Here is a 24,715-nt window from a genome sequence, read left to right as displayed (position 1 = left end):
GTGCAAGGAAAATGGACCCTTGGCCCATTTACTTTGGATTTTGGTGTTTGATGATCAACACAACCAAATTGGACTAATGAATTTGCAAGTGATTGTTTTGTAGTTCAATAGGATGCAAGATGTGACTTGGACAAAGGCAACGTGACGATCCAATGATCAACACCTCAAGCAAGACCTTAGAAGCACAAGAGAAGACCTAAGATATCAAGCAAAGTCCAAGCACGAAGATAGGAACCAAGCCGTACGCAAGATCACGAAGAAATGAGCTCACAGAAGTGACCGAACGCTGGAGGAAAGTGACTGGACGCTCCGATCAAGAGGCTCGGCAAACAGGCGTCAGCAACAGCGACCAGACGCTGGCGGCAAAATCGACCGGACGTAGGACAGCAGAGTCCAATTGAGTATAGAGAGGTTCCAGAGGGGTGAAAATGCGACCGGACATGTCTGGTGGCATGTGACCAGACACTGGCAGCGTCCAATCAGTAGTTCATGGCTCCAACGGTCGGGACGACCGAACGCGTCCGATCAGAACGTGATCAGCGTCCGGTCAGTAGTAGAAAAGCGGGATTTTGTCCCCAACGGCTACTTTCTCAGTGGGGCTTATAAATACAACCCCCAACTGGCCAAATAAGTTGTGTGGAGCTGAAGAAACATACCAAGGGTGTTGATACACCATTTTAATGATCTCCACTTATATAGTGCTTAGTGATTCATCAGGTGATTAGCGTAGGTGCTTTGCGAAGTGCTTAGGTTGATTAGACCACTGCTTATGCGCTTGCTCTAGGTTTAGGCCTAGTGTTTAGTGAGATTTATATACCTCTTACCACTCGGTGCTTGTGAGCACCATTGTTGTATATCGGAGGGGCTTGTAGTCTTGCGAGATCACACCAACCGCGCTTGTGGTGTGGCCACCACCGTGTACCGGAGGGAACAAGGCCCGCGGCGTTTTAGTCGGAAGCTTGATAATGAAGATGGCGGGGAGCATCTAGGAGAGGCTTACCAGAAGGCACGTTGGAGACCCACTTACGCATGGAGAAGGCCCGAGGCTATCCACGGAGTTACCCGACCAGGAGCTTGGCCCTTGCGAGGGGCTCCAACAAGGACTATGGAAAAGCTTGTGTGCTTCTTGATACCTCGGTAAAAATACCGGAGTCGTCGACAGGAGTTTGCATATCTCTACCTTGCTCTTTAGCTTCTGCGTTTACATTGATTATATTACTCCTTTTACGGTAGAGATAGCAACACACTAGCAAAACTGTAGTTGCACATTTAGATAGTTTATCTTTTGCATAGGTTTTGCTAGGGTTAGAAAAAGAGGCCATAGTCAAGAAGTTGAATTTTAAGTTGCCTAATTCACCCCCCCCCCTCTTAGGCGTCACGGTCCCCCTTCAATTGGTATCAGAGCCGGTTGGCTCAAATTTGGACCTTTGGCTTAACCGCCGTTGAGCCGACGCTATTTAGAGTGATTGGGATAGATATCTCTAGGCCTCCACACTTTGATGGCACTAACTTCCCCTATTATAAAGGTAGAATGGCTTGCTACCTTGAGACAGTTGATTTAGGTGTTTGGAGAGTCACTTGTGACAGGATAAAACCCATTAAAAATCCCGAAAAACCCACGAAGAGTAATGAAAAAGAAATGCATTTCAATGCCAGAGCTAAAAATTGCTTGTTTGAATCTTTTAGTGAGAGTGATAGTGATGATGATATGCCTTCTTATGAAGAAATTGTGCAACAAAACCTTAATTATGCTAAAGTTTGCACTAGTCAACAAAAGAAGCTTGGGAAAATAAAAGAAAAGCTAGATAGTTCACAAGAAGCATACAAAACTTTACTTGAACAATATGAGATTTTTGCTAATATTAATGTTCAACTATCTACTAAAATTAAGCAACTTGAGGCTAGTGCAACAACAAATGCATGCACAATCAATGATGAGCAGCTTGTAAAGAAAAATGAAAAATTAAAAGAAAAGTTAACTAGCTCACAAGATGCATATAACTAATAAAGTTGCTAATCTTGAAGCCGTTAGTACAACTCCCACTAAGGCGTCTAAAAGGAAAAGTTCTAACATGTCTAAAAAGGATGCCTCTACTTCTTGTAATGATTTATGTTTAGACTCACCTTTGTGCAACCAAGTTTGTGTTGAGAAAGTTGTTGTAGATACATGCACACAAGAGGTTGCAAAGGAGAATAAACAACTCAAGCAAGAAGTAGCTCGCCTCACCAAGGACTTGACTCAAGTGAAAGGCAAGGCGAAGCAAGCCCAACTTCATCAAGATAACACCGTCAAGAGAGTGAAGAAGCTTGATGAAGGACAAACCATAGTTTGCTACGTGTGCCACAAGGAAGGTCACAAGTCCTATAAGTGCAAGATGAAGAATGGGGGAGGAGCAAAGAAGAAAGAAAAGAAGAAGCAAACAAGCAAGCTCTCCAACACGTACACCAACAAGGTGTACAAGAAGGCCTCCACATCTTATCTCTTGAAAAAGAAGAAAAATGATAAGGTGGTGGCCATCAAGGTGAACAAGCAAGCCATCAATGGGGTCAAACGCTTTTGGGTGCCAAAGAAAATCATTTCCAACATGAAGAGCACCAAGAAGGTTTGGATCCCGAAAGGGAAGTGAGAAGTCCTATGGACTTTGGGAATTTGGAGACTTGGCAAAGTATTGATGCATTTTATGGACAAAATTATTAGTAAGTGGGTTAGTGAATACTATGGACCCAAATCCCCCTTCCCATGTTAGGTAACTAGATTCAATTTACTTCAATTGGTATTTGATTTAAATTTTCCTACAATTGGTATCTTTTAGCATCTAGTTACTATTCATACCTAGGTTTGCATTTGCTTGCTTATATCTTTTGTCATGCATGCACTAGGTATTTCATATGGTAGGCTTGCTCGGTTTCATTCTTATTTCTTGGAGCAATCCTATATGGTTTTAAATTGTTTAGGAGCATGGCATATAGCTTGTCCTTTAATTATTCATCTAATATGTCCCAAAGTCTAAATTGTAGATAATTTCTCCCGAATATCATCTTCGAAAATGATTCTCACATTCATGAGATGTGATCTTTCAAGTGATATTATTGATTCTAAAATCAATATGCATAACTTCTACAACTATCCCACACTTGTGTGGACGAATTTAGGGGGAGGTTACTCTACAAGTTGGATGCTTTGAGACTAACACCTTTTCAAGCTTATCATGTGTGTAGTAGTCTCATTGTAAGGAAAATAGAGTCCCCGGAGTTAAGCATCATACTTTAAAGATCCACCACCAGTTACAAGTGGTAGAAATCAAATTGGTTTCCGCATGTGGTATTTCTAAACCAATATCATCATGTTGATTTCATTTTGATATTTATATGCTTTCTCCATGCATTATATAGATTAAATTCCCGTGAGCAAAAATTTGCCAATTATGCATATGCTTTGCCTTCTATCATATGGATGCATATATTTAGGGGGAGCTTTGTCTATATAATGTGAGAGTCAAATTTTGTGATCTATTCCACTCTACACATAAAGGATCACAAAGTTTGACCCTCCCTTGTGCTACTAATATCTTCCTTTTCGGTGTTTGATTCTAAAGGGGGAGAATTTAGAGGACCAAAAGCAAGCATTAATTTATAGTAATGGTCCGAGAAAGGAAAGATAGTAGATTGTGGATTAGCCTATGTAATGGGAAAACTTGTAGGAAGCAAGGCTTAAATCCATAATACCACATGGGGACATTTGCAAGGGCAAGATAAGTTTCTATATAGTCTTACAAGTAGTATCTTTTAGCATCATATAATCTTGCCCCTTGCATTGCATCCTAGCAAGTAGGTAGTTTTTAAATTTCAAAATTCTATTATTTGCTTGCTTTGGTCGTGTTGTCATCAATCACCAAAAAGGAGGATATTGTAAGAAAAATGGACCCTTGGCCCATTTACTTTGGATTTTGGTGTTTGATGATCAACACAACCAAATTGGACTAATGAATTTGCAAGTGATTATTTTGTAGTTTAATAGGATGCAAGGCGTGACTTGGACAAAGGCAACATGATGATCCGATGATCAACACCTCAAGCAAGACCTTAGAAGCATAAGAGAAGACCCAAGATATCAAGCAAAGTCCAAACACAAAGATAGGAACCAAGCCGTATGCAAGATCACGAAGAAACGAGCTCACAGAAGTGACCGGACGCTGGAGGAAAGTGACTGGACGCTTCAATCAAGAGGCTCGGCAAATAGGCGTCAGCAGCAGTGACCAGACGCTGGTGGCAAAATCGACCGGACGCAGGACAGCAGAGTCCGGTCGAGTATAGAGAGGTTCTAGAGCGGCAAAAATGCGACTGGACGCGTTCAGTGGCATGTGACCGGACGCTGGCAGCGTCCGATCAGTAGTTTGTGGCTCCAATGGTCGGGATGACTGGACGTGTCTGGTCAAGACATGATCAGCGTCCGGTCAGTAGCAGAAAAGCGGGATTTTGTCCCCAACGGCTACTTTCTCAGTGGAGCTTATAAATACAACCCCCAACTGGCCAAATGAGTTGTGTGGAGCTGAGGGAACATACCAAGGGTGTTGATACACCATTTTAGTGATCTCCACTTGCATAGTGCTTAGTGATTCATCAGGTGATTAGCGTAGGTGCTTTGCGAAGTGCTTAGGTTGATTAGACCACCGCTTATGCGCTTGCTCTAGGTTTAGGCCTAGTGTTTAGTGAGGTTTGCATACCTCTTATCACTCGGTGCTTACGAGCACCATTGTTGTACATCGGAGGGGCTTGTAGTCTTGCGAGATCATACCAACCGTGCTTGTGGTGTGGCTGCCACCGTGTACCAGAGGGAACAAGGCCCACGGCGTTTCGGCCGGAAGCTTGATAGTGAAGACGACAGGGAGCATTCAGGAGAGGCTTGACAGAAGGCACGTCGGAGACCCACTTACAGGTGGGGAAGACCCGAGGCTATCTAAGGAGTTACCCGACCGGGAGCTTGGCCCTTGCGAGGGATTCCTTGCGAGGGGCTCCAACGAGGACTAGGGGAAGCTTGCGCGCTTCTCGATACCTCGATAAAAATACCAGAGTCATTGATGGGAGTTTGCATATCTCTACCTTGCTCTTTAGCTTCCGCATTTACATTGATTATATTACTCCTTTTGCGGTAGAGATAGCAACACACTAGCAAAACCGTAGTTGCATATTTAGATAGTTTACCTTTTGCATAGGTTTTGCTAGGGTTAGAAAAAGAGGCCATAGTCAAGAAGTTGAATTTTAAGTTGCCTAATTCACCCCCCCCCTCTTAGGCGTCACGGTCCCCCTTCATTTGGTTTGTATCTCCGCCTGTACTTCTTATCTAGTATACCACTTAAAATATACGGATGAGTTTCATCCACAGAGATTTTTGTGCGCGCCCCTCCGCGTTCTAACCGAAACTCATGTGAAACCTTGAGAAGGAGAAGGAGGTGGGAAAGGAAAAAGAGGAAGAACAAGGTTCCAGGTGAGAAAAACGCAAAGAAGGACTTAAACGGGTATAGAAACAAATTTAGGTTCTTGATGCAAAACATCATAAATATGAGATTGGGTCGAGGAAAAAAAGTGGGCTTGAAAACATCTTTTGGGATAAAAATATTAGAAACTCTTAGAGATGACTTTTCTTTATTCCTCTCAATATTTTTTAGGAGTTGTAAAACTTCATATTTTTATAATAAAAATATTGGGTACTCTTGGAGATGCTCAAGGTAGGAAGGTGGAGACCAGAGAGATAAAGGCAAGGCGCGACGCATGGGTGTGGCTCCGTCGTGCCGCACATGAACTGATGATAAGGTGCAAAGAGAAAATAATAAAGAGAAGAAAATGAAAAATGGTAGTATGGACATTTTATACAGTTTCAACAATTAGGGCAAACTATTTTACCAAACATTTTCTAACAGTACAAGCTAAAGCTAAAAAAAGTTGATTCATGAGATAAGTCGCAATAGTTTTGGTTAGAACTGGAGCTCTACTAAACGGGTCTTAATTTGTTCATGTGAAATCAGTTAATCAATATATATAGAGAGAAAAAGATGCAATATTTAAATAGTTGTCTCTGCCACCCATCGAAATGCCTCATCATGGTGAGCTATATGCCTCACCATGGGTTATGTAAAAATTAATGATTTCATGCGCGTGCCTCCGCGTCCGAACTGAAACTCGCGTGCAAGCTTGAGAAGGAGAAGGAGGTGGGAAAGGAAAAAGAGGAAGGACAGGGTTCCAAGTGAGAAAAGCGCGATAGAGAAAGATCCGTTGGGAGGGCTTAAACGGGTATAGAAACAAATTCAGGGTTCCTGATGCAAAACATCATAAATATGAGATTGGGTCGAGGAAAAAAAGTGGCGCAGAAAATACTTTTTGGGATAAAAATATTAGAAACTCTTAGAGATGACTTTTCTTTATTCCTCCCAATACTTTTTTAGAAGTTGCAAAACTTCATGCTTTAGGATAAAAATATTGGGTACTCTTGGAGATGCTCAAGGTAGGAAGGTGGAGATTGGAGAGATAAAGGGAAGGCACCACGCGTGGGTGTGGCTCCGTCGTGCCGTGCATGAACCGGTGATAAGGTGCAAAGAGAAAAAATAAAAAATGTTAGTATGGACATTTTATACGTTTCAACTAGGGCAAACTATTTTACCAAATATTTTCTAACAGTACAAGCTAAAGCTAAAAAAGCTGATTCATGAGATAACTCGCAATAGTTTTGGTTAGAACTGGAGCTCTACTAAACGGGCCTTAATTTGTTCATGTAAAATCAGTTAATCAATATATATATAGAGAGAAAAAGATGCAATATTTAAATAGTTGTCTCTGCCACCCATCCGAATGCCCGAATTTTTTTATATTTTAGCCTTTTTTTAAAAGTTTCTCACAAATAGACCCCTGGTGGAAAGAATTCAAAAAATGGACCCTTAGCTCGGTGCCATTGGTGCTGGCGTCGAGCTAACACGTCTCAGCGCTAGAGTCTCTGGCGCCGAGCTCCTGGGCACGGCAGATGACATGGCAGTGAGCTCGGCGCCACGGTAGATAACATGGCAGTGAGCTCGGCGCCGTAGATCTTGGCGCCGAGCTCCCTACCATTTAACGCCGGCCAACCTTCCTGTCCGAATGTTCTTCCTATTCTTTCTCCTCCCTCTCGGGTTTTTTTCTCTCCCCACTTCACCCTACCTCAGCGTCGAGCCTTTAATACCTACATTCCTTGCCCTCTCCTCCTCTAACGTCATCTGCCTCTTCAATCCCCATTTGTTAATTCCAACATCGATCGGGTTACATATACCGCGCTGTCTAGCAAACTCACGCATCTTTTCTTTGTGATGTTTAACGAATAGGTTGACGTAGTCAGGTGCATATCCCCTCTTTCGTGCAATTACTTGCCTCTTCTTCAGTTCATCCAAGAACTTAGCTTGACCATCATAACATTCCCACTTGCATTTCCTAGTGCTCTGTTCAAACGGCAAATTCTATCATATATGTCTTAGCAAAAGAAACAAAATATGATTTCATATTTACCACAAAAATAACCAACCTCATCATACTCAACCATATGGTTGCAATAATAGCCTATTCCAAGCTCCGAAGGGACTAGGCCATAGTTGGATTTAACACCACATTCGCACATGACAGGAGGTGCTTTGTAAATTACTCTTTCTTTCATCTTTTCCTTAACCTTTCGCGGTTCTTTCGGCCATTGGTTCTTAGGACCATACAACCACTCCTTGAAATGACATTTTGTCATTGAAAACACCTAAATAAGTAGACATTAGTATATGAACACATATAGCTCAATATTTCAACACATACACTTTGCACTTACTTGATGCTTGTTTGGACACACAAACTCCAACGTATTCTCAGGGTTTATCACAGCTCGATCTCCATAATCGCATAGAGGAGGTTCCTCGAGTCATCTAACTGTGGCTAGGTGCTTCTCCTTAGCCGTCATTGGCGGAGGGTTAGGGGGGGTGGAACCCACCGCTTGAAGTGCTCACGTGGATGTCTCCCTCTAAACCAATTGTCGAAAATGAGGTACCTAGGATCAAACTTGTCTGCACCATCGTTCCACTGAAAGAAAAAGCACCTCTCATGGTCCTACACAACGAGATTCCAACATAATATTAGTAGAATACTTACACAAATAAAGAAAAAGGATAGTGGAAACAATTTCTTACATTAAACGACTACATGTGTAGAAGCAACGCGCCGCTGTGTCCAGATATTTTGATTAAAAAATATGGGCTAGAAAACCACAGCCACAGTTAGCGATAGGGAGGTTAGGAGGGACGGGAGCATCTTTGCTAGATGCGTCGGGGTATAATTCTCGAGGACGACCCTGTTTTGTCCAAAACTACTCCCGAAATATTTTTTTGCATCTAACAAAACAGATGTAATTTAACAAACATAAATTAAAACATCACAAATAAATATCAATGAGAACCATAACTACAATACAACTAATTTCGTTCTAAGAACCCAAAGCAGTTAACATAAACCATAAACCTAGGGTTTTCCATTTGATGCACAACAATGAACCCATAACATAACTACATACGCCTTGGTTTGCTAGCTTTTTCACGTCTTGGCATCATCCTACGGTTGTATAATACATATATTGATGGATATAATGAAACCCTAAGTGATGACGATTATTACGTTCAAAAATCCAACTAATACATACCGAATCGATGCGAAAAAACTAGGAGGGAAGTGATGATACCTTGCTCTCGAAGATCTACGGATCAAATCAAAGTTTTCAAGGTCTAATATGCCGATTCGTGAGGTATGGTGAAGTGGGAAAAGAAAAAACCCGAGAAGGAGAAGAAAAAAGAGGAAGAACGTTCGGGCAGGAAGGTTAGCCAAGGTTAAATGGCAGGGAGCTCGGCGCCAAGATCTACGGCGCCGAGCTCACTGCCATGTCATCTGCCGTGCCTAGGAGCTCGGCGTCAGAGACGCTGGTGTCGAGACGTGTTAGCTCGGTGCCAGCACCAATGGCGCCGAGCTAAGGGTCTATTTTATGAATTCTTTTCGTCATGGATCTATTTATGAGAAACTTTAAAAAAAGAGCTAAAATTAAAAAAATTGGTCCGAATGCCTCATCATGTGAGCTATATGTGTCGCCGTGAACATATGTAAAAATTAATGATCCTGATATAACGTACGGACATATATAATAATAGAAACCGTGCTAACTAATTATTTTTTGTCTATGAAAAAAATAGGTGCCCTGTTCCTCAATAAAAAGGTGGCCACCAATTCCTAAATAAAAAGTGGCCAAAGTGAAACGAAATGACTTACACAAGTCATAAAAAACTGGATCTACGTGTTCACGTCTGATAAGATTTTTAATATTTTCTATTCTATAAATTTGTCAATGTAAGTGTAAAAAAAAGGTATGTTCATGTGCAATGCACAGATATTTATCTAATAAAAAATAATAAAGGTCTATTGTGCTTAAAAAAAAGCAGAAGGCATCCCTAGCAGGGAAATTTCGAATTGTAAAGGAATCATGCTGGTTGTTTCCGAAGTCATGTACACTTACAACAGCTTTTCAACCCCGACGGACGAGCATTACCAGACGTGGTTTTGGTCAAGCAGCAACTGGAAACCATCGGACGTATGGACGAGCACAAATTTTAAATAAAGAGAAATGCTAACCTTCAACCGATTGTTTTACAACAAATCGACATGCGACGAAGCTCCAGCGAGATCCTATGCGCCGTGGGCAGAGGCAGCGGCGGCGAGGGGGAGGGGGTGGGGGGCGAGAGAGAAACAGTAAACTAAAGAAGACCGTGGGGCACCACTAGGCTGCTACGTGTACAACAAGCCATTCTTCCCCAAATCAGCCTCGCCGTTGCAAAGGTTCGGAGCACCCGCACTACGCTGCTCTCTCTCGCCTCTCGGTCTCGCACATTCCATTTCGAACCAAAACCCTCTCTCCCCTTGCCTCCATCCCGGATCAAATCGCCACCGAAAATTTCCAAAAAAATAACAAGCACTTGTTCATCATCAGAGTAACCGAGGCAGAACCCTAGCGCGCCGTTCCTCCGACGACTCACCTCCCACCCACTTAACCACCCCCATGGCGGCCAACCCCTCCACCGGCGCCGGCGGCGACGCCCCCGCGGCCCCGGCGGCGGTGCGGCTCTCGGCCGCGGCGCAGGCGGCCGCGATCCAGCCCTCCTCCCCGCGCTTCTTCTTCTCCTCGCTGGCGGGGACCAACCCGGCCTCCCCGCACCGCCGCATCGCCATCGCCGTCGACCTCTCCGACGAGTCCGCCTTCGCCGTCAAGTGGGCCGTGCAGAACTACCTCCGCCCCGGGGACGCCGTCGTGCTGCTGCACGTGCGCCCCACCTCCGTCCTCTACGGCGCCGACTGGGGCTCCATCCCGGTCTCCGTCGCCGACGAGGCCGACGCCGCCGAGGACGCCGCCGCCGCCGCCGTCGAGGGCGGCCCCTCCGAGGAGGAGCTGCAGAAGAAGCGGGAGGAGGACTACGACGCCTTCACCTCCACCAAGGCGCAGGACCTCGCGCAGCCGCTGGTCGACGCCCAGATCCCCTTCAAGATCCACGTCGTCAAGGACCACGACATGAAGGAGCGCCTCTGCCTCGAGGCCGAGCGCCTTGGCCTCTCCGCTATGATCATGGGGAGCCGCGGTTTCGGGGCATCCCGGAAAGGCGGCAAGGGGAGGCTTGGGAGTGTCAGTGATTACTGCGTACACCACTGTGTATGCCCTGTTGTGGTTGTTCGCTACCCTGATGATGCTGCAGGTGACGGTGGAGATGCAGCAGGGGCGACAGATCAGTTGCACACGGTACCAGAGGACGAACCTGTTTATCACGATGCGCCTGAGGTGCAGAAAGGTCTGCCTCTTTTCTTTTCCTAACTATATATGTTACTTTAATAGTGCTGATTGACGTTTTTGCAATGAAGTGTTTTATGCAACGATTTAGTAGTACGTAGCTTTCTGATATGGAAGACAAATGTTAGTAAAGGATAGTTGATTAAGGAATTTCCTTCAGTTATTGCGTTACTTGTTAATCTTTGATCTTTTGTAAAAAGTTGTAGCGCCAACGGCAAGCCTGATAGCATGGTCCGTGGTGTGTTTCATGGTACTACTGCCCTCAGGTTTATTTAAAGCCCATAATTCTTTTTGGCCAGGCAAATTAGTTTATGTTAAATCAATTAACTTGCTTCAGGCTCCTGTAAACGGTTAAGAATACTGATAGTGTGTAATGCTACATGTTTGGCGGTTCTCTTAGAATTGTACCAGGACAATACCATCGTAGTGGCAAAGCTACAAATGTACATGAAAGTATGGTGCAAATACATCTGCTTCTGCAGACTGCATGTCTTCACTGTTGATATTGCTTTTTTATTCCTTGCTTAATGCAAGAATATGCAATGCAATTTTCCTGTGTATTTTGATATAAAAAAGCTGCTGTGCTTAGTTGGTTATGCTGGATAGTGTACATTGAAACATTGAGGAAATATTTGCTCAGATATGATTTTAACGTGTTTAGAGTAAGCACAAGAAATTTAAATTCAAGTGAACAACAATTTTGCAGATATTAAGCAAACACTGAACCTTACCAGACAGAATTATAATGTCAATAGCTATATTATTAGTTGCATGCGGCAGGGCCGGCAGGAGTTGGGCGTGTTACATCTCTAGTTACTTTTTTTATGAGTGTATAGGCTGATTGATAAATCACTATTTTATTTTAAAATTTTAATAGTTCAATACTCACTGAAGAAGTTTATCATAAATCAAAATGGTAGACTATGCTTTCCAGTTGAATAAATAGGGAAAATTTGCATCATGGGACAATAGCTCCAGTAGCTCAGATGCTTTGCCAAAGTTGCACATAGCTACTTAGCTTGCTTTGCAATTTAATCAAACTAGTTCAAGACTGCCTGCTTAAAATTAGTCTCTCTTTTTCTTAGGTCTAATCTGTCACACATTTAAGGTTGTCACTAAAGCAGAAATTTATTCACTGCCACCTTCGTGGAGGGTTTTCCACTTCAAAGTGTTTGCTTTTTTGGAAGGTTTTGCCTAGGGACACAGGCATTTAAAAACATCACGTATTTCAGAAATCTAGAGTATTTTTTTCTAGTTAAAAATAGTGTTTAAAAGGCGACTAGGCGTCCAGACGAGTGCTGGGTCCGCCTGGACGCCTAGGCGGCACCAAGGCGACAAGTCGCCACTGTTTCCCAAGGTGAGCTGGGTACGCCTGAACGCCTAGGCGACACCTTTGAAACGCTGGTTAAAAATTATCTTGATTGTCCACCTCTCTAATCCTTTACGCATCTGGAGTATTTGTGTCACTTCTATGGTGGTATCGGCCCCCTCCTTTTTTTCTGTTTATTCTTATGCCCTGACAAGGGTTCTCTGTATTGCTACTGCCATGCTGTTATCATGCCATCCTCACTTCTCTTATTGCCTTGGTGTTACTACTCTGTTACTTTTATCCTCTCATGTTGTTACTTCTCCCTAGTTGCATTAAATGAGAACCAGCATTGTCATTAAACTGCTTCAAACTACAGATCATCCACATATTATTGATTGAAGCATACCGTTTTATCATCTTATTTTTCATTTATAAGTAACCATGCTGTGGATATAGGTACTGTTGTCTGCTAGCTCAAGAACACGAGCTATTCTTCTTACTTGGAAGTTGTTTGGAACAAATGGATCTGGACTAGGGGCCTTATTGGTTTGTTGGCCATGTTGCCATCACCATTTTTTTATTCTTAGCTTGTGGGCAACTTGTGACAGTAGGTACAGGGAGTTTAACATGTTGTCCTTGGTTGCAGAAAATTGTAGCAAAAGATTAAAGAAAACCATGACAGGGATATTTTTCCTACACGATTGAACTGTATGATGTGCTAGGTCCTTTAGTTTGGGATAGAATTGTCCTACTGGTTTCTGAGTGTTGGCAACTTACTGATGATAGTTTGAGATACAAAAATGCTTTGGTCCTTGTGTACATCTATTTGTTGTTCATATTCAGTTTTCCATCAGACGATAAAACACATTTCATATGCCGTTTCCTTTTGAATATTCTTTGAGAAAAAAAATGTTTGAGTAGAATACTGGTGCCGATGTTCTATGATGCCATATTTTAACTCGATTTTGCAAGAACAGTGTCGCTGCATTAACACTGTGTTTGCTTTTGTTATTTCATCTAGTTTGATGGAGCATATATTCATTTGCTCTCATGTCTTGCATGTTGGGTGCCCCTATTTGACAATTGACAAAAACATAACCAGTCACTTCCTCGTATGCCAATCTTTGCTTTTTTGAGCCTCATAATCAGCCTGCTATCCAACTTTTGTGGTGTGGAAATCGACTTGTTGACATATGTTGCTTGCTTGATTCTGATTCCACTGTATCTGTGGATGCAGAAAACTGAGGTAATGGCCGCAAGCAGCTGGAGAACGAGGAAAACATGAGGCTTGTCTTGTAGTGAGGCGATCCTGTGTATCTGGAAGATGGGACTGGCTGTTTATCTTTGCTTCTGTATATCAACTGCGTATCATGACCAACTGGCTGCTTCCCGTTTTGAGTTTCATATCGGAGTCGTAGATCATCGGAGTCTTTGTTGGTTTGCTTGTGAGATGTTTATGTCGTCGACACTCGACACCATGTAGAGTACTCTTCCCGTGGGTCGAAGCTGTATTGCAGATGCTTATGCTGGGGGCTGGGCTCTCCTGTCTTGTTTTGCAGAGCCGGTGATGAGCTTTATGTTCTCAAATGGTACTAAATTCGTTCTAAATTATTGTTTGTTTGACTTTTTTAACCCTAAGTTTAACCACGTCTTATTCAAAATTTTGTGCTAAATATCAATTCTTTTGTTGTGGCTTGCTTTATTAACAAAAGTTTTTCAAAAATAACTTAAATTTGACTGTTTGCATACATTTTTTGAATAAGACGAGCGGTTAAACTTGGGGTCAAAAAAAAGTCAAACAAATTTTAATTTGGAACAGAGGGAGTTGCTATCTACACGGTATCATATGCTCTATTCAGCTTGTGTACTGTATTGGATACTTATTAATGCAGAACCGCTACTTTTTTGTATTTATTACTCCTCCGATATTGGATAGAATAATTGCTTAGCTGGACAGTTTTTGCTGGTAAAATCATCAGCTTATGCGTGCATGCTCCACCGTTTGTTTTTTTGTAAGACTGGTTTGTGAAGAATTTATTAGAGATAAATTTGTCACAAGAAATGCTATATTGTAAGCCGCTTCTAGATCAGTACCCCCTCTTTCTCAAATAAGTGCACAATTTCGTATTTCATAAAATTTATTAGATTTATAAAAAAAATAGTATGTACATTTAAATTTGTTTACTAAAAAATATATGGTGTGATTATTCTAATGAATTTCATTTGTTATAATAATATTGGTATTTGGTTAAATTTGAGATTAGTTACACTATAAAAGAGGTAGTTTTTTTTTTGGAAGTGGGAGTACACGTACAACGAATTTTGTTTTCCCTTTTCAAAAGGGCCGCTAAAAACTCGATCCCACATAGCGAAGCGAGGGGACGGCGAGGTTAGGAGAGGCGGAGAGGCATCCGGCAAAGGCGGCGAGCCATGGAGGAGGGCCTGGTGTCGGTGGACAAGTTCTCCGGCGGCAGCCAGGTCTACTTCCTGACGCACCTCCACCAGGACCACACCCGTGGTCTCGGTGAGGCGGGTGGGTGGCGCCACGGCCCGCTCTACTGCTCCCCGACCACGGCGCGCCTCCTCCCCATCCGCTTCCCGGGAATCGACGCCTCCCTCCTCCGCCCGCTCGCTCCAGGTGCTTCTGCCTCCATCTCCTTATCATCTCCCTCCTCCGGCCAGCCCCTCTCCCTCCGCGTCACCGCCATCCCCGCGCTCCACTGCCCCGGTACGTCACCCCTCCTGATTCGCTCGCTTCACTTTTTTCTCTACACGACTAGCACGGAACTACTGACCTTCGGCTGGTTTCCGTGGCCGACGCGTCCCTCCGCGCAGGATCGCTCATGTACCTCTTCCACGGAGACCTCGGGTGCATGCTGTACACGGGGGACTTCCGGTGGGAGCTCAGGTGCGATAAAGCGCGGCGGGCGAAGCAGGCTTTACTGGACGCGCTCGGCGGGGATACCATTGATGTGCTCTATCTGGACAACACCTACTGCCACCCGTCACTCAACTTCCCTCCACGCCCCGTCGTCGCTGAGCAGGTCAGTTTCGCTTAAACACAAGTGTGATTGTTATGCCAATTTATGTCTTCTTCGCATAATGGTTCAGTTTACCGCTGATGATGCCCTTACACGAAACATCATTTTTTTTTTGGAACAATTACATCTGACATATATGACAGGTTCAATAATTTGATGATAAATTCAGTGAAGTACTGATGCCTGAATGTCATCAGAAATACATTTCCGTGCACATTGTAGAGCGTATCGTGAGTTGTCAATGGGATATTGTTACAGTTTAATTCTGTTGTTTGAATCTCTCGGTTCACCTTGAGCATGCATCTTGACTCATGACACAACTAATTAGTGTTTCCTTAAAAAGCAGTCTAGCATAGTTTTTTTTTGTCGCTGAATGAAAAGTGAAATCTAATGTGCACATATTGGTTGCTTAAGCTGCAGTAGCCATCATGCCTAAATGAGTATGAATTGTGATTGATGTCCTACTAGTGCTGCCACTGTGAACAGCCTGCAATAGAATGTCAATAGCAACATGTAAACATATTGCCTATGCTTATGTTCATGTGTTGAATGTACTGAACTAGCCAAAATAGAAATCAATGTAGTTCATCAATCTGTGATTGTCGGTGCTCATGTTTCTTATTTTTGAAATGCAGATGGTTGATATAATTCGGGCACATCCTGATCATGAAGTTATCATTGGTGTTGACACTCTTGGAAAAGAAGACCTCTTGCTTCATATATCTAGAGCTCTACAGACGAAGGTTATAGACTTCTTTTCTCAACATACTCCATTTTATACTCTTGAGTCTTGACAGAACATTGATGAGTGATGATGACTAATTTCTTTTGAGAAACAACTAAAGTAGCCATGGCTGATGCTCTGTGTTTGAACATTAACTTGCTTTTCAGATTAGTATATGCAGGCTATAACTAAGTTGAGCTGCAAACAATTGATATGCTAACTGCTAGTTTAACTGATTTCCTAAACATTACACGTTCAGCTTCCTAACTCCAGAATGTTTTCCTTCAATTTTCTCATCAGATCTGGGTTTGGCCCCAGCGCCTACTGACAATACACCTTCTAGGGATTGATGAAAACCGCGAGATTTTTACCACACAGACCAGTTTGACTATGATCCGTGCTGTTCCAAGGTATAGTGTCACCATTGATAATCTTGAAGCTCTAAACACAGTGTGCCCCACTATAGGGATCATGCCTTCTGGTATTCCTTGGCTTTGGAAGAGCAGCGAAGGAAAGGTCAAACCCAAAGGTAGATCATCACTGAAGTCTATCGGGTGCTTAGGGAGAGATGAAGGCCTAACAGAAATGGACTACAATCCCTTGTCACCACCAAAGCTGTTTGACAAGGATTCTTACGCTTTACCATATTCCGAGCATGCTTGCTTTTCAGAGCTGGAGGATTTTATGCATACAATGCGCCCATCGACAGTCATAGGAATCGTCAGCTCATCGTTCTGCTATGTGAATCCCCGTCACCACTTCAGACATCTTTGTTTAGACAGTAATGTTAATGTTTACAGGACGCCCATAAAAAACAAGGGTGGGGATAATGATAAGTTAACACCAAAGAGAAGGCGAAATGGTTCTGTGACTCCAGAAGAAAGGAAGGTCAGGATCTCCAGTTCAAGTCTGTATAGAAGCAAAGTTACAATGAAAAGGAGGGAGTGCTGCGGTGCAAGGATTAATGACACTGAAGAACACATTGGTGTTGCCTGAGTTATTGCTCCCCAAGTAAGGTTATGCTTTTGTAAATATTAACAGCTGGATGGTGGAAGGCTTGAAGCAATGAGATGGGATATGTTGTTCAAAGCCCAAAGTTAACAGCTTGGCAGCCAGGAATCTGGATGCGGTCTCTGCTATCTGTTCCTTAGAACCCTGTCGTGCTAGCAAGTGCTATTCCTCTTGTGATGCTGTTCAGTAGTTAGATTGCTGAAAGCTTGTATGCTTGTAGTTGCTACTGATACATTTCTTTTTTTTTTCTTATCAGTTATTGATAAGTTTAATCATGGCCTATATGCATCACTGAAAGTTACTGGAATCTGGTAAAAAAACTGTTATGTTCAGTTTCTTGGTGAGCCGGCCATGATCTATCCACATGCCTTCTGTGGACCTGAATACCTGATTGGTAAGGAGTCTATGCACAGGCCTATCCCAAGAGAGAAGAGATCCAATGGCAATGTTTTCAAGTCGTCCAGTCGAACCTAATCACCATGGGACCGACCAGAAGACTAATCGTGATTAGTCGTCGACCAGGCCGATTAGTCGAGCCTAGTCGACCCCTGGTCGTTCTATATATCAGGACATATATACCTACTATATATATACATATATATACTATATAGTATATACAATAAAACAAGCATCAAGACTATATTAGTGTTTAGCTGGTGACTTACTTGTGGGAGTTGTTTTCTTCTCTTTTCTACCATGTCCAGAGGTCCATATTCCTGTCCCAAACTCCATTTCTTTGCTGACTAGCTGCTGGAAGCCTAAAATACCAAAGAATACCATAATTAGCAACACTAATGTAGTCTTGATTTTAACATAGCTCAACAGCAGCATTGCTGCATTAGCAAGCACTACTGCAGTAGCAAATAATTAGCATTCAACAGTTAGCACATAGCAGACCATAGCAGCCACACAGCCAGCATATTACGTAACCAAACAAGTTCAGTACACATAAGCTAAAGTGTTCAATACAGAGTCACAAACATTGACATTTAACAGTCCAAAAAAAGTAGGCACTAGCCATCTAATTAAGCAAATCAACATTAAAATTGAAGCCTCCATCTCCATCTCCAAATTGCAAGCCCAATAGGCCACATATAGGCCTGGTTAAATAGGCCCAAAAAACAGAGCAACCAAACTAGTCGTCCCTATCCTAGTCGGACGATTAATCGTGATTACTCTTCGATTAATCGGACGACCAGCTTTCTGATCGAGCTGGTCGCCTCGGTACCCCAAATCGATCACTAAGGACCGATAAGGATGATTACTCACGATTAATCAAGATTAATCGAACGACTTGAAAACATTGCCCAATGGGACCGTGAAATAGCTTAGTTTTTGTTGTTTCTATGCATTAATCCACCAGGGTAAATCATATATTATTTTTATTGTACCATGCCTTCATCCTTTTGTTAATTGTAACAATGCTACCAATACATTTCATCATGCTGTAAATACATCACTCGCAGTGCTCAAAAGTTGCAAACCATCTTGAACATTCGAACCACACGACTTCATATTCTCTTTTTTTAGAAAGCAGGTTAGAGATTTTATTAACTAGCAAACATGGATGTGCGTTGCAACGGAACCCGATACATCTTGGAATCGTACTTCATACTGTATTGGGCAAGAGTTATAATTTGTATGAGCATAGTTTATGAGTTGGTGTCACATATGGAATACATAAGGTGTAAGGTCAAGGTAGGGTTGTCAAATTGGATTTGGATTAAGTTTATTGACATGTGGAGGATGGACTCGAGCTCTGAGGTGATTTCCTAGAAGCGATGGAAAAAATTCTCTCTTTAATATTATTAGGTAGGTATAGGTATAAAAATCTAGATTAGATTGGATGACAAATTGTTTAAGGTTTTAGTCATGGTTTATTTGTTAGAGAAAATAAGGAGTTCAAAGATCCATAAGGGCAGGTACATTGTTACACATCAGCAGTCTCATAGTTCGTCTCATGCAATGCCACATAGGATTTTTGATGGTGTGGAGAAAAGAGAGGGGAGAGAGAACGAGGTCGTTGTTTCGCGAAACAACCATCTCATGAGCTAAAATTTAGAACTATGAGACAACTATTGTACCATTGTATGAGTTATTGTTGTCATGCAACTCACAACTTCACTTTTACTCTATCCATAAATTACAGAATTATGAGTTACTATAAGACAACTTAAAAGACAAAATATTATAGATGTTGTCTATTGAGTCGTCTTAAAATACATGGTGCTATATGAGACGGCACACGAGGCAGCACCAATGTACTTCATTAACGATACACCTGTTAACTTCATTAACCTTAATATTTATCAACAACTAACGATACACCTGTTAACTTCATTAACCTTAATATTTATCAATTGTCGTCTCCTAGAGTCGTTTACAGGAGTGAATAGAGACATTTATAGGAGGAACATGTGTATAACTGTATATTTATGTGATATATGTCTATCAACAACTAACGATACACCTGTTAACTTCATTAACCTTAATATTTATCAATTGTCGTCTCCTAGAGCCGTTTATAGGAGTGAATAGAGACATTTATAGGAGGAACATGTGTATAACTGTATATTTATGTTTAAGAGAAAAATATCCTAGAGCAACTGAGGCTGTGTTTAGTTCGTGAAATTTGGGAATTTAGCTACCGTAGCACTTTCATTTTTATTTGGTAATTAGTGTTCAATTATGGACTAATTAGGTTCAAAACGTTCATCTCGCGATTTTCAACCAAACTGTGCAATTAGTTTTTTTTCATCTACATTTAATACTCTATGCACTAATCGCAAGATTCGATGTGATAACTACTGTAGTATTTTTTTAAAAACTTTTTAGAAACTAAACACAGCGTGAATTGCAAAGACAATCAGTCCAACCGTCGACTGATGGACAATAGAACCCGTCGTAGCCTCGTAGGTTGCGCCGTTGCCGTCTCGTCAACCGCCGCATCTAGCTCACCATACATGCCCTCGACCGGCGGGCTGGGGCATCCGCCGCACACCAAGCCATCGCGAATGGCTCCACACTGTGGGCAAGAACTTTCGGCACCACCTTTCAGCTAAACAACACATGCTATATCTTTGATTTGAACATTCCGATTCCTTTCTATGTAAGCACCAGGTCAGCACGGTGCACAGGAAAAGAAAAGAGGAGATGCTTGATGCTTCCGTCACATCGTCAGGAATCTCTTCATGCTTGTAAACAAGGGCACCTCCAGCACAAATTCGGTGCGCTGCGATCACCTAGCTCGCGAAGAAGAATTGCTCTGTCCCCTTTCTTTTGATGCATGAGACCACCACTAATGTCCCCAAGGTCTTCTGCTCGGGGATAATTTTGTCATATTTGAGACCTACGAGTCTATGACCACGATGGTCGCCTGTTTATTTCGTCTATGGTAAAAAGGTGGCGGCAGTTGTAAAGTTGTTGGGTGTTCATCGTACCATGCACATGCAAGTATATGCAACGACGAATGCAGCCGCTTGAGAGAAAGTGACACCAGTTGTGTCTTAATTTCCCGGCCACGGTGATTTTTCTACGCACGGAATGCTCACACCACCAATTTCATTCTACTATGAGATTCGATATTCCGCCCCCCCAAAGTCTGATCTTGATTGCCAAACTGAGAGTACACAGAACACCCTTTCGTCGCAACGCTTGAAATCCAGAAACGAGTACACACCCAAGTACAGGTCACGTGGAGCTAGCTACCGGCAAATCACCTGTCAAGATTCCCCCGGACACTGCTCTGTGCACTGCTCCTCTGGTCTGACCTGTCCCGGCCCGAGCAACGGCGCACCCACCACGGCGCCGTGGTAGCTGAAAAAGAAACGGCGCCCGAGGAGAGGAGCCCGCTGCGCGCTGCTGAAGTGTCGCGGACTCGCTCGCGAGTCGCGAGGCCCCCAGCCGGACAAGCCCCGCACCGCGGGCGCCGGGCGTGTGTCCCGTGGCGGGTTTCCGTTTCCCGTCGGCTCCAGCCAAAGCCGAAGGACAAACAAACGAACTACTCCGTCCGCGGGCGGCGCGAATCGAACCACCCCAACGTAAAAGGCAGAAGAAGAAAAAAAAGGGTTAGCATTGTCACCACGGAAGGTCAGCAACGGAAGAATGGAGGAATCTGGGGCTAGAACAGCAAGAATAGTAATTAGGTCGAGAGGAATAGAGGACTCGAGGAAGACGATAGTGGTTAGATTTCAGTTATTCGAGAAGCCTCAGTTCTCTAATAGAGTCGGCTCATATAATGCCGGTTCACCGTCATTTACACAGGCCGAGCCTCTACTCCTAATGGGTTAAACCCTTCTTACATGGGCCGAAGCCAACATAACACAACTTGACGGCTACTCTATCTTCCCGTATGCACTTAGCCACTCTTCAGCGTCTTCCTGGTGCAGAGCCGGTTCCTGACATTCCCCCCTGCTTGTGAAGCAGCTTGACCCCAAGCTGTTGGATAGCGACGATGCATGTCTTGAGGATCCTCCCATGTGGACATTGAATCTAGAAGCTTGTCCCACCTGACCAACGCCCGATCCTTCAGAGTACCACCATGCCGAACCATAGCCACATCAAGCACCTGTACCGGTAACAAGGCCACAGACTGATCAATAGCAACTATATCAATTGGTTCCAATACCTGATTTGGAGGAATGTGCTTCTTGAGCTGCGACACATGCACCACAAGATGAATTTGAGCATTAGCTGGCAGGTCCAGCTTATAAGCCGCCTTACCAATTATCTCCAATATTTGAAATGGTCCAAAATATCTGAATGATAATTTATGATTGCTCCTCAATGCCACTGATGACTGAATATGGGGTTGTAACTTCAGGTATATCATATCATCCACCTGAAAGACCCTTTCTGATCTATTTTTATCAGCTTGACTCTTCATCCTGTTCTGAGCCTTTCTAGGTGTTGCTGAATCAACTTGTGCAACAGATTTCTTTCAGATAACCAACCAGCCAGGTCCTGAACAGTTACTGCAGATGGATCAGGAAGCCCCAAATATCTTGGTGGATGGCCATACAACACTTGAAATGGAGTAGTTCCCAAAGCTATGTGCTCAGCTAGGGAAATCCACTTTGCCCACTCTTTAGGACAAGCATGAACTGTACACCTCAAGAAAACTTCCAAGCACTGATTAAGCCTTTCAGTCTGGCTATCAGTTTATGGGTGGTAGGAAAAGTTCATCAAAAGCTGAGTATCAGACAAGGCAAACAGTTCTTTCCATAAGGCACTTGTAAAGATTCTATCCCTGTCTGATATAATAGCTGTAGGTAGGCCATGGTGTTTGTAGATCTGATTGAAATACAGCTGGGCAATAGATAGTGCTGTGAATGGATGTGATGGATAAGTCTCTGTGTTGGTCTTTGTGGGGCTGCAGCAAGAACAACATCCTTGACTGACTAGGACATCATCTTAGCATCTAGGACTGACATCTAGGACAGCATCTAGGACTAGCATCTAGGACAACATCTAGGACTAGCATCTTGGCATATGCTTGACTGGCTAGCAGCTTATAAATATGTATCTCCAACCCCTCTGATTGGCATAACATTTGTGTGAGAAATAAACCAGAAAATTGCTCCAACTCCTAGTGTCATCATCTCTCGATGAGAGTAAGAATTCTGCTACTACCAAGAGTAAGAATTCAGCGACTAACAAGTGGTATCAGAGCCGTACTATCCTGTAGCCTGAGCATCTCCTGCTCATCTCTCTTCCCAGCCTCGCAACAGCCCCAGCTGGGAGCAGCAGCAGCTCCGGCCGCTCCTGCTCACTCCTTTCCCTCTACGCAGACAAGCAACAGCTCGTCTGCAGTAGCCCTCTCCCCACGCAGCAGCCCCCCGGTAGCGCGTCATGTCCGCAGGACAGTCTCAGCGCTCGGTCGCCTCGAGCACGCGGCGTCGGCAGGAGGCCGAACTTGCCATGGCAAAGGAACAGGAGCGAGTGGCGGTAGAGACCACTACGGTGGCGGTAAGGGCGTCGAAGCTGGCAGCAGCCAGAGCGAAGGTGGAAGCGGCGGCGGCGATGGATGCAGCGCGTGCGGCGGTAGCAGAGGTTGAGGTTCTACGCGGCAGCATCAGCAGCTCCATTTCTGTTGACGACAGCGCCGACGCGGACCTCGAGCTGCTGGGAAGGGAGGCAGCGCGAGCGCAGGCAGCGCGTTGGGCAGCCGCGCATGCCCACGAGCGCGGCGGCAGCCCAGACAGGCGCGGACGCGCCGGCGGCGCTCCTAGAGGAGGCGCGCACAGCGGTGGTGCTCCAGGAGGAGGCACGCACGACAACGGTGGTAGACGGGTCGATGGAGAGCACGGCCTTCACAGGCAGCGTGGTTCTCTCTTCCCGGATCGGTATCGTGGTTACCACGGGCTCCAGGCTGTTGTCAGGGATGTCGGCCCCGGCGGTGGGTGGCCTACCCTCACTAAGACCAACTACGTTGAGTGGGCTACGGTGATGAGGGTAAAGCTCCAGGTGCGGCATATGTGGGAGGCAGTCTGGTACGGCGATGCTGACTACGACCAGGATTGACGGACGCTGGATGCCCTCATCGCTGTAGTCCCGTCTGAGATGCAGTTCTCGCTTACCAACAAGCGAACTACCAAGGAGGCTTGGGACGCCATCGCTGTGGCACGCATCGACAGCGACCGCGTCCGCAAGTCCACACTACAGGCACTTCGCAAGTAGTGGGAGAACCTGGCCTTAAAGCTAGGTGAGGACGTTGATGACATTGCTCTCCGTCTCAACACTCTGTTGTAGAAGATGGTGCAGTTCGGCGATGACACCTACGGCGAGGAGAGAGCTGTCGAAAAGCTCTTCCGCTACGTCCCTAAGAAGTACAAGCAGATGGCTCGCTCGATCGAGTCCCTGCTGGATCTCTCCACGATGTCGATCGAGGAGGCGATAGGTCGCCTCAAGGTCATCGACAGCGATGAGCCACAGTCTCTCTCGGGGCCCATCACCACTGGCGGGAAGCTCCTTCTCATTCGGGAGCAGTGGGCTGTCTGCCAAGGTGACCGGAAGAAGGGGGAGCCTTCTTCCGCTATAGGCGGCTGCAAGCGTGGCAAGCCACGCAAGACGCAAAGAGATGCCCAGGCCGAGGCGCGAGGACGTGCTGAGGGTGATGCCCGTGGAGGCGCCTAGGACTATGGAGGCACGAGGACGTGCCGAGGGTGATGCCCAGGCCGGCACAAGACGACACCTGCCGCAACTATGGTCAGCTTGGTCATTGGGCCAAGGACTGTCGATAGCCACGATGCGGCCAGACCCACGTCGCATGGGCAACGGAGGAGGAGCCGGCTCTGTTCATGGCGCATGCAAGCATCGAGCTACCTTCAGCGGCACCGGCCGCAGCGGTTCTCCTCCACCTTGACGAGCCAAAAGCACATGCCCTCCTCGGCGATGGCTCCGGCAACGACAAGACTAACGGGTGGTGCCTCGACACCGGCGCCATCCATCATATGACCGGTCGACGGGAGTTCTTCACCGAGCTTGACTCTAGCGTCCGAGGCTCCGTCAAGTTTGGGGATGCCTTCGGCGTGGAGATCAAGGGTGTTGGCTCCGTCATCTTCACCGCCGTGTTTGGTGAGCACAGGCTGCTCACCGGAGTCTACTATATCCCCGCGTTGAGGAACTCCATCATCAGCTTGGGATAGCTGGATGAGAACGGTTCGCGCGTGGTGGTTGAGGATGGAGTCATGAGGATTTGGGATTGCCATCGCCGCCTTCTCGCCAAGGTATCCAGAAGTGCAAATCGACTCTACGTC

The 24,715-nt window shown here is 44.6% G+C and overlaps 4 protein-coding genes across 4 annotated transcripts; 3 read left to right on the top strand and 1 right to left on the bottom strand.

The window, feature by feature from the left end:
* Positions 1–9,832: 9,832 nt before the first annotated feature.
* LOC136453352 (universal stress protein PHOS32-like) lies at positions 9,833–14,139 on the top strand. Its single transcript, XM_066453923.1, has 2 exons — positions 9,833–10,874; positions 13,420–14,139. Exons 1-2 carry the CDS (start codon positions 10,094–10,096, stop codon positions 13,425–13,427), a joined length of 789 nt encoding a protein of 262 aa, XP_066310020.1. The 5' UTR covers positions 9,833–10,093; the 3' UTR covers positions 13,428–14,139.
* Positions 14,140–14,541: 402 nt separating this feature from the next.
* Positions 14,542–17,366, top strand: LOC136453351 (uncharacterized). The gene is made up of 4 exons (XM_066453922.1): positions 14,542–14,910; positions 15,018–15,226; positions 15,859–15,966; positions 16,248–17,366. Exons 1-4 carry the CDS (start codon positions 14,613–14,615, stop codon positions 16,941–16,943), a joined length of 1,311 nt encoding a protein of 436 aa, XP_066310019.1. The 5' UTR covers positions 14,542–14,612; the 3' UTR covers positions 16,944–17,366.
* A 3,949-nt stretch (positions 17,367–21,315) lies between these two features.
* On the bottom strand, positions 21,316–21,843 carry LOC136455257 (uncharacterized). The gene has a single exon (XM_066455366.1). It carries the CDS (start codon positions 21,841–21,843, stop codon positions 21,316–21,318), a length of 528 nt encoding a protein of 175 aa, XP_066311463.1.
* Positions 21,844–22,808: 965 nt separating this feature from the next.
* On the top strand, positions 22,809–23,480 carry LOC136455256 (uncharacterized). The gene has a single exon (XM_066455365.1). It carries the CDS (start codon positions 22,809–22,811, stop codon positions 23,478–23,480), a length of 672 nt encoding a protein of 223 aa, XP_066311462.1.
* The last annotated feature ends 1,235 nt before the right edge of the window (positions 23,481–24,715 follow it).

This window comes from Miscanthus floridulus, chromosome 5, assembly GCF_019320115.1.
Source record: "Miscanthus floridulus cultivar M001 chromosome 5, ASM1932011v1, whole genome shotgun sequence".
NCBI lineage: Eukaryota > Viridiplantae > Streptophyta > Magnoliopsida > Poales > Poaceae > Miscanthus > Miscanthus floridulus.
The sequence above is the reverse complement of the archived record's forward strand: the minus strand, read 5'-3'. Positions and strand labels throughout refer to the sequence as shown.

Bases quoted from the DNA above. Each gene is read 5' to 3' on its own strand.
- LOC136455257 (XM_066455366.1), bottom strand. From the start codon at position 21,843: ATGAAGAGTCAAGCTGATAAAAATAGATCAGAAAGGGTCTTTCAGGTG.
- LOC136453351 (XM_066453922.1), top strand. From the start codon at position 14,613: ATGGAGGAGGGCCTGGTGTCGGTGGACAAGTTCTCCGGCGGCAGCCAG. The intron at 14,911-15,017 runs GTACGTCACCCC...CCCTCCGCGCAG, and splicing joins CCCCGCGCTCCACTGCCCCG to GATCGCTCATGTACCTCTTC. The intron at 15,967-16,247 runs GTTATAGACTTC...TTTTCTCATCAG, and splicing joins CTAGAGCTCTACAGACGAAG to ATCTGGGTTTGGCCCCAGCG.
- LOC136455256 (XM_066455365.1), top strand. From the start codon at position 22,809: ATGTCCGCAGGACAGTCTCAGCGCTCGGTCGCCTCGAGCACGCGGCGT.
- LOC136453352 (XM_066453923.1), top strand. From the start codon at position 10,094: ATGGCGGCCAACCCCTCCACCGGCGCCGGCGGCGACGCCCCCGCGGCC.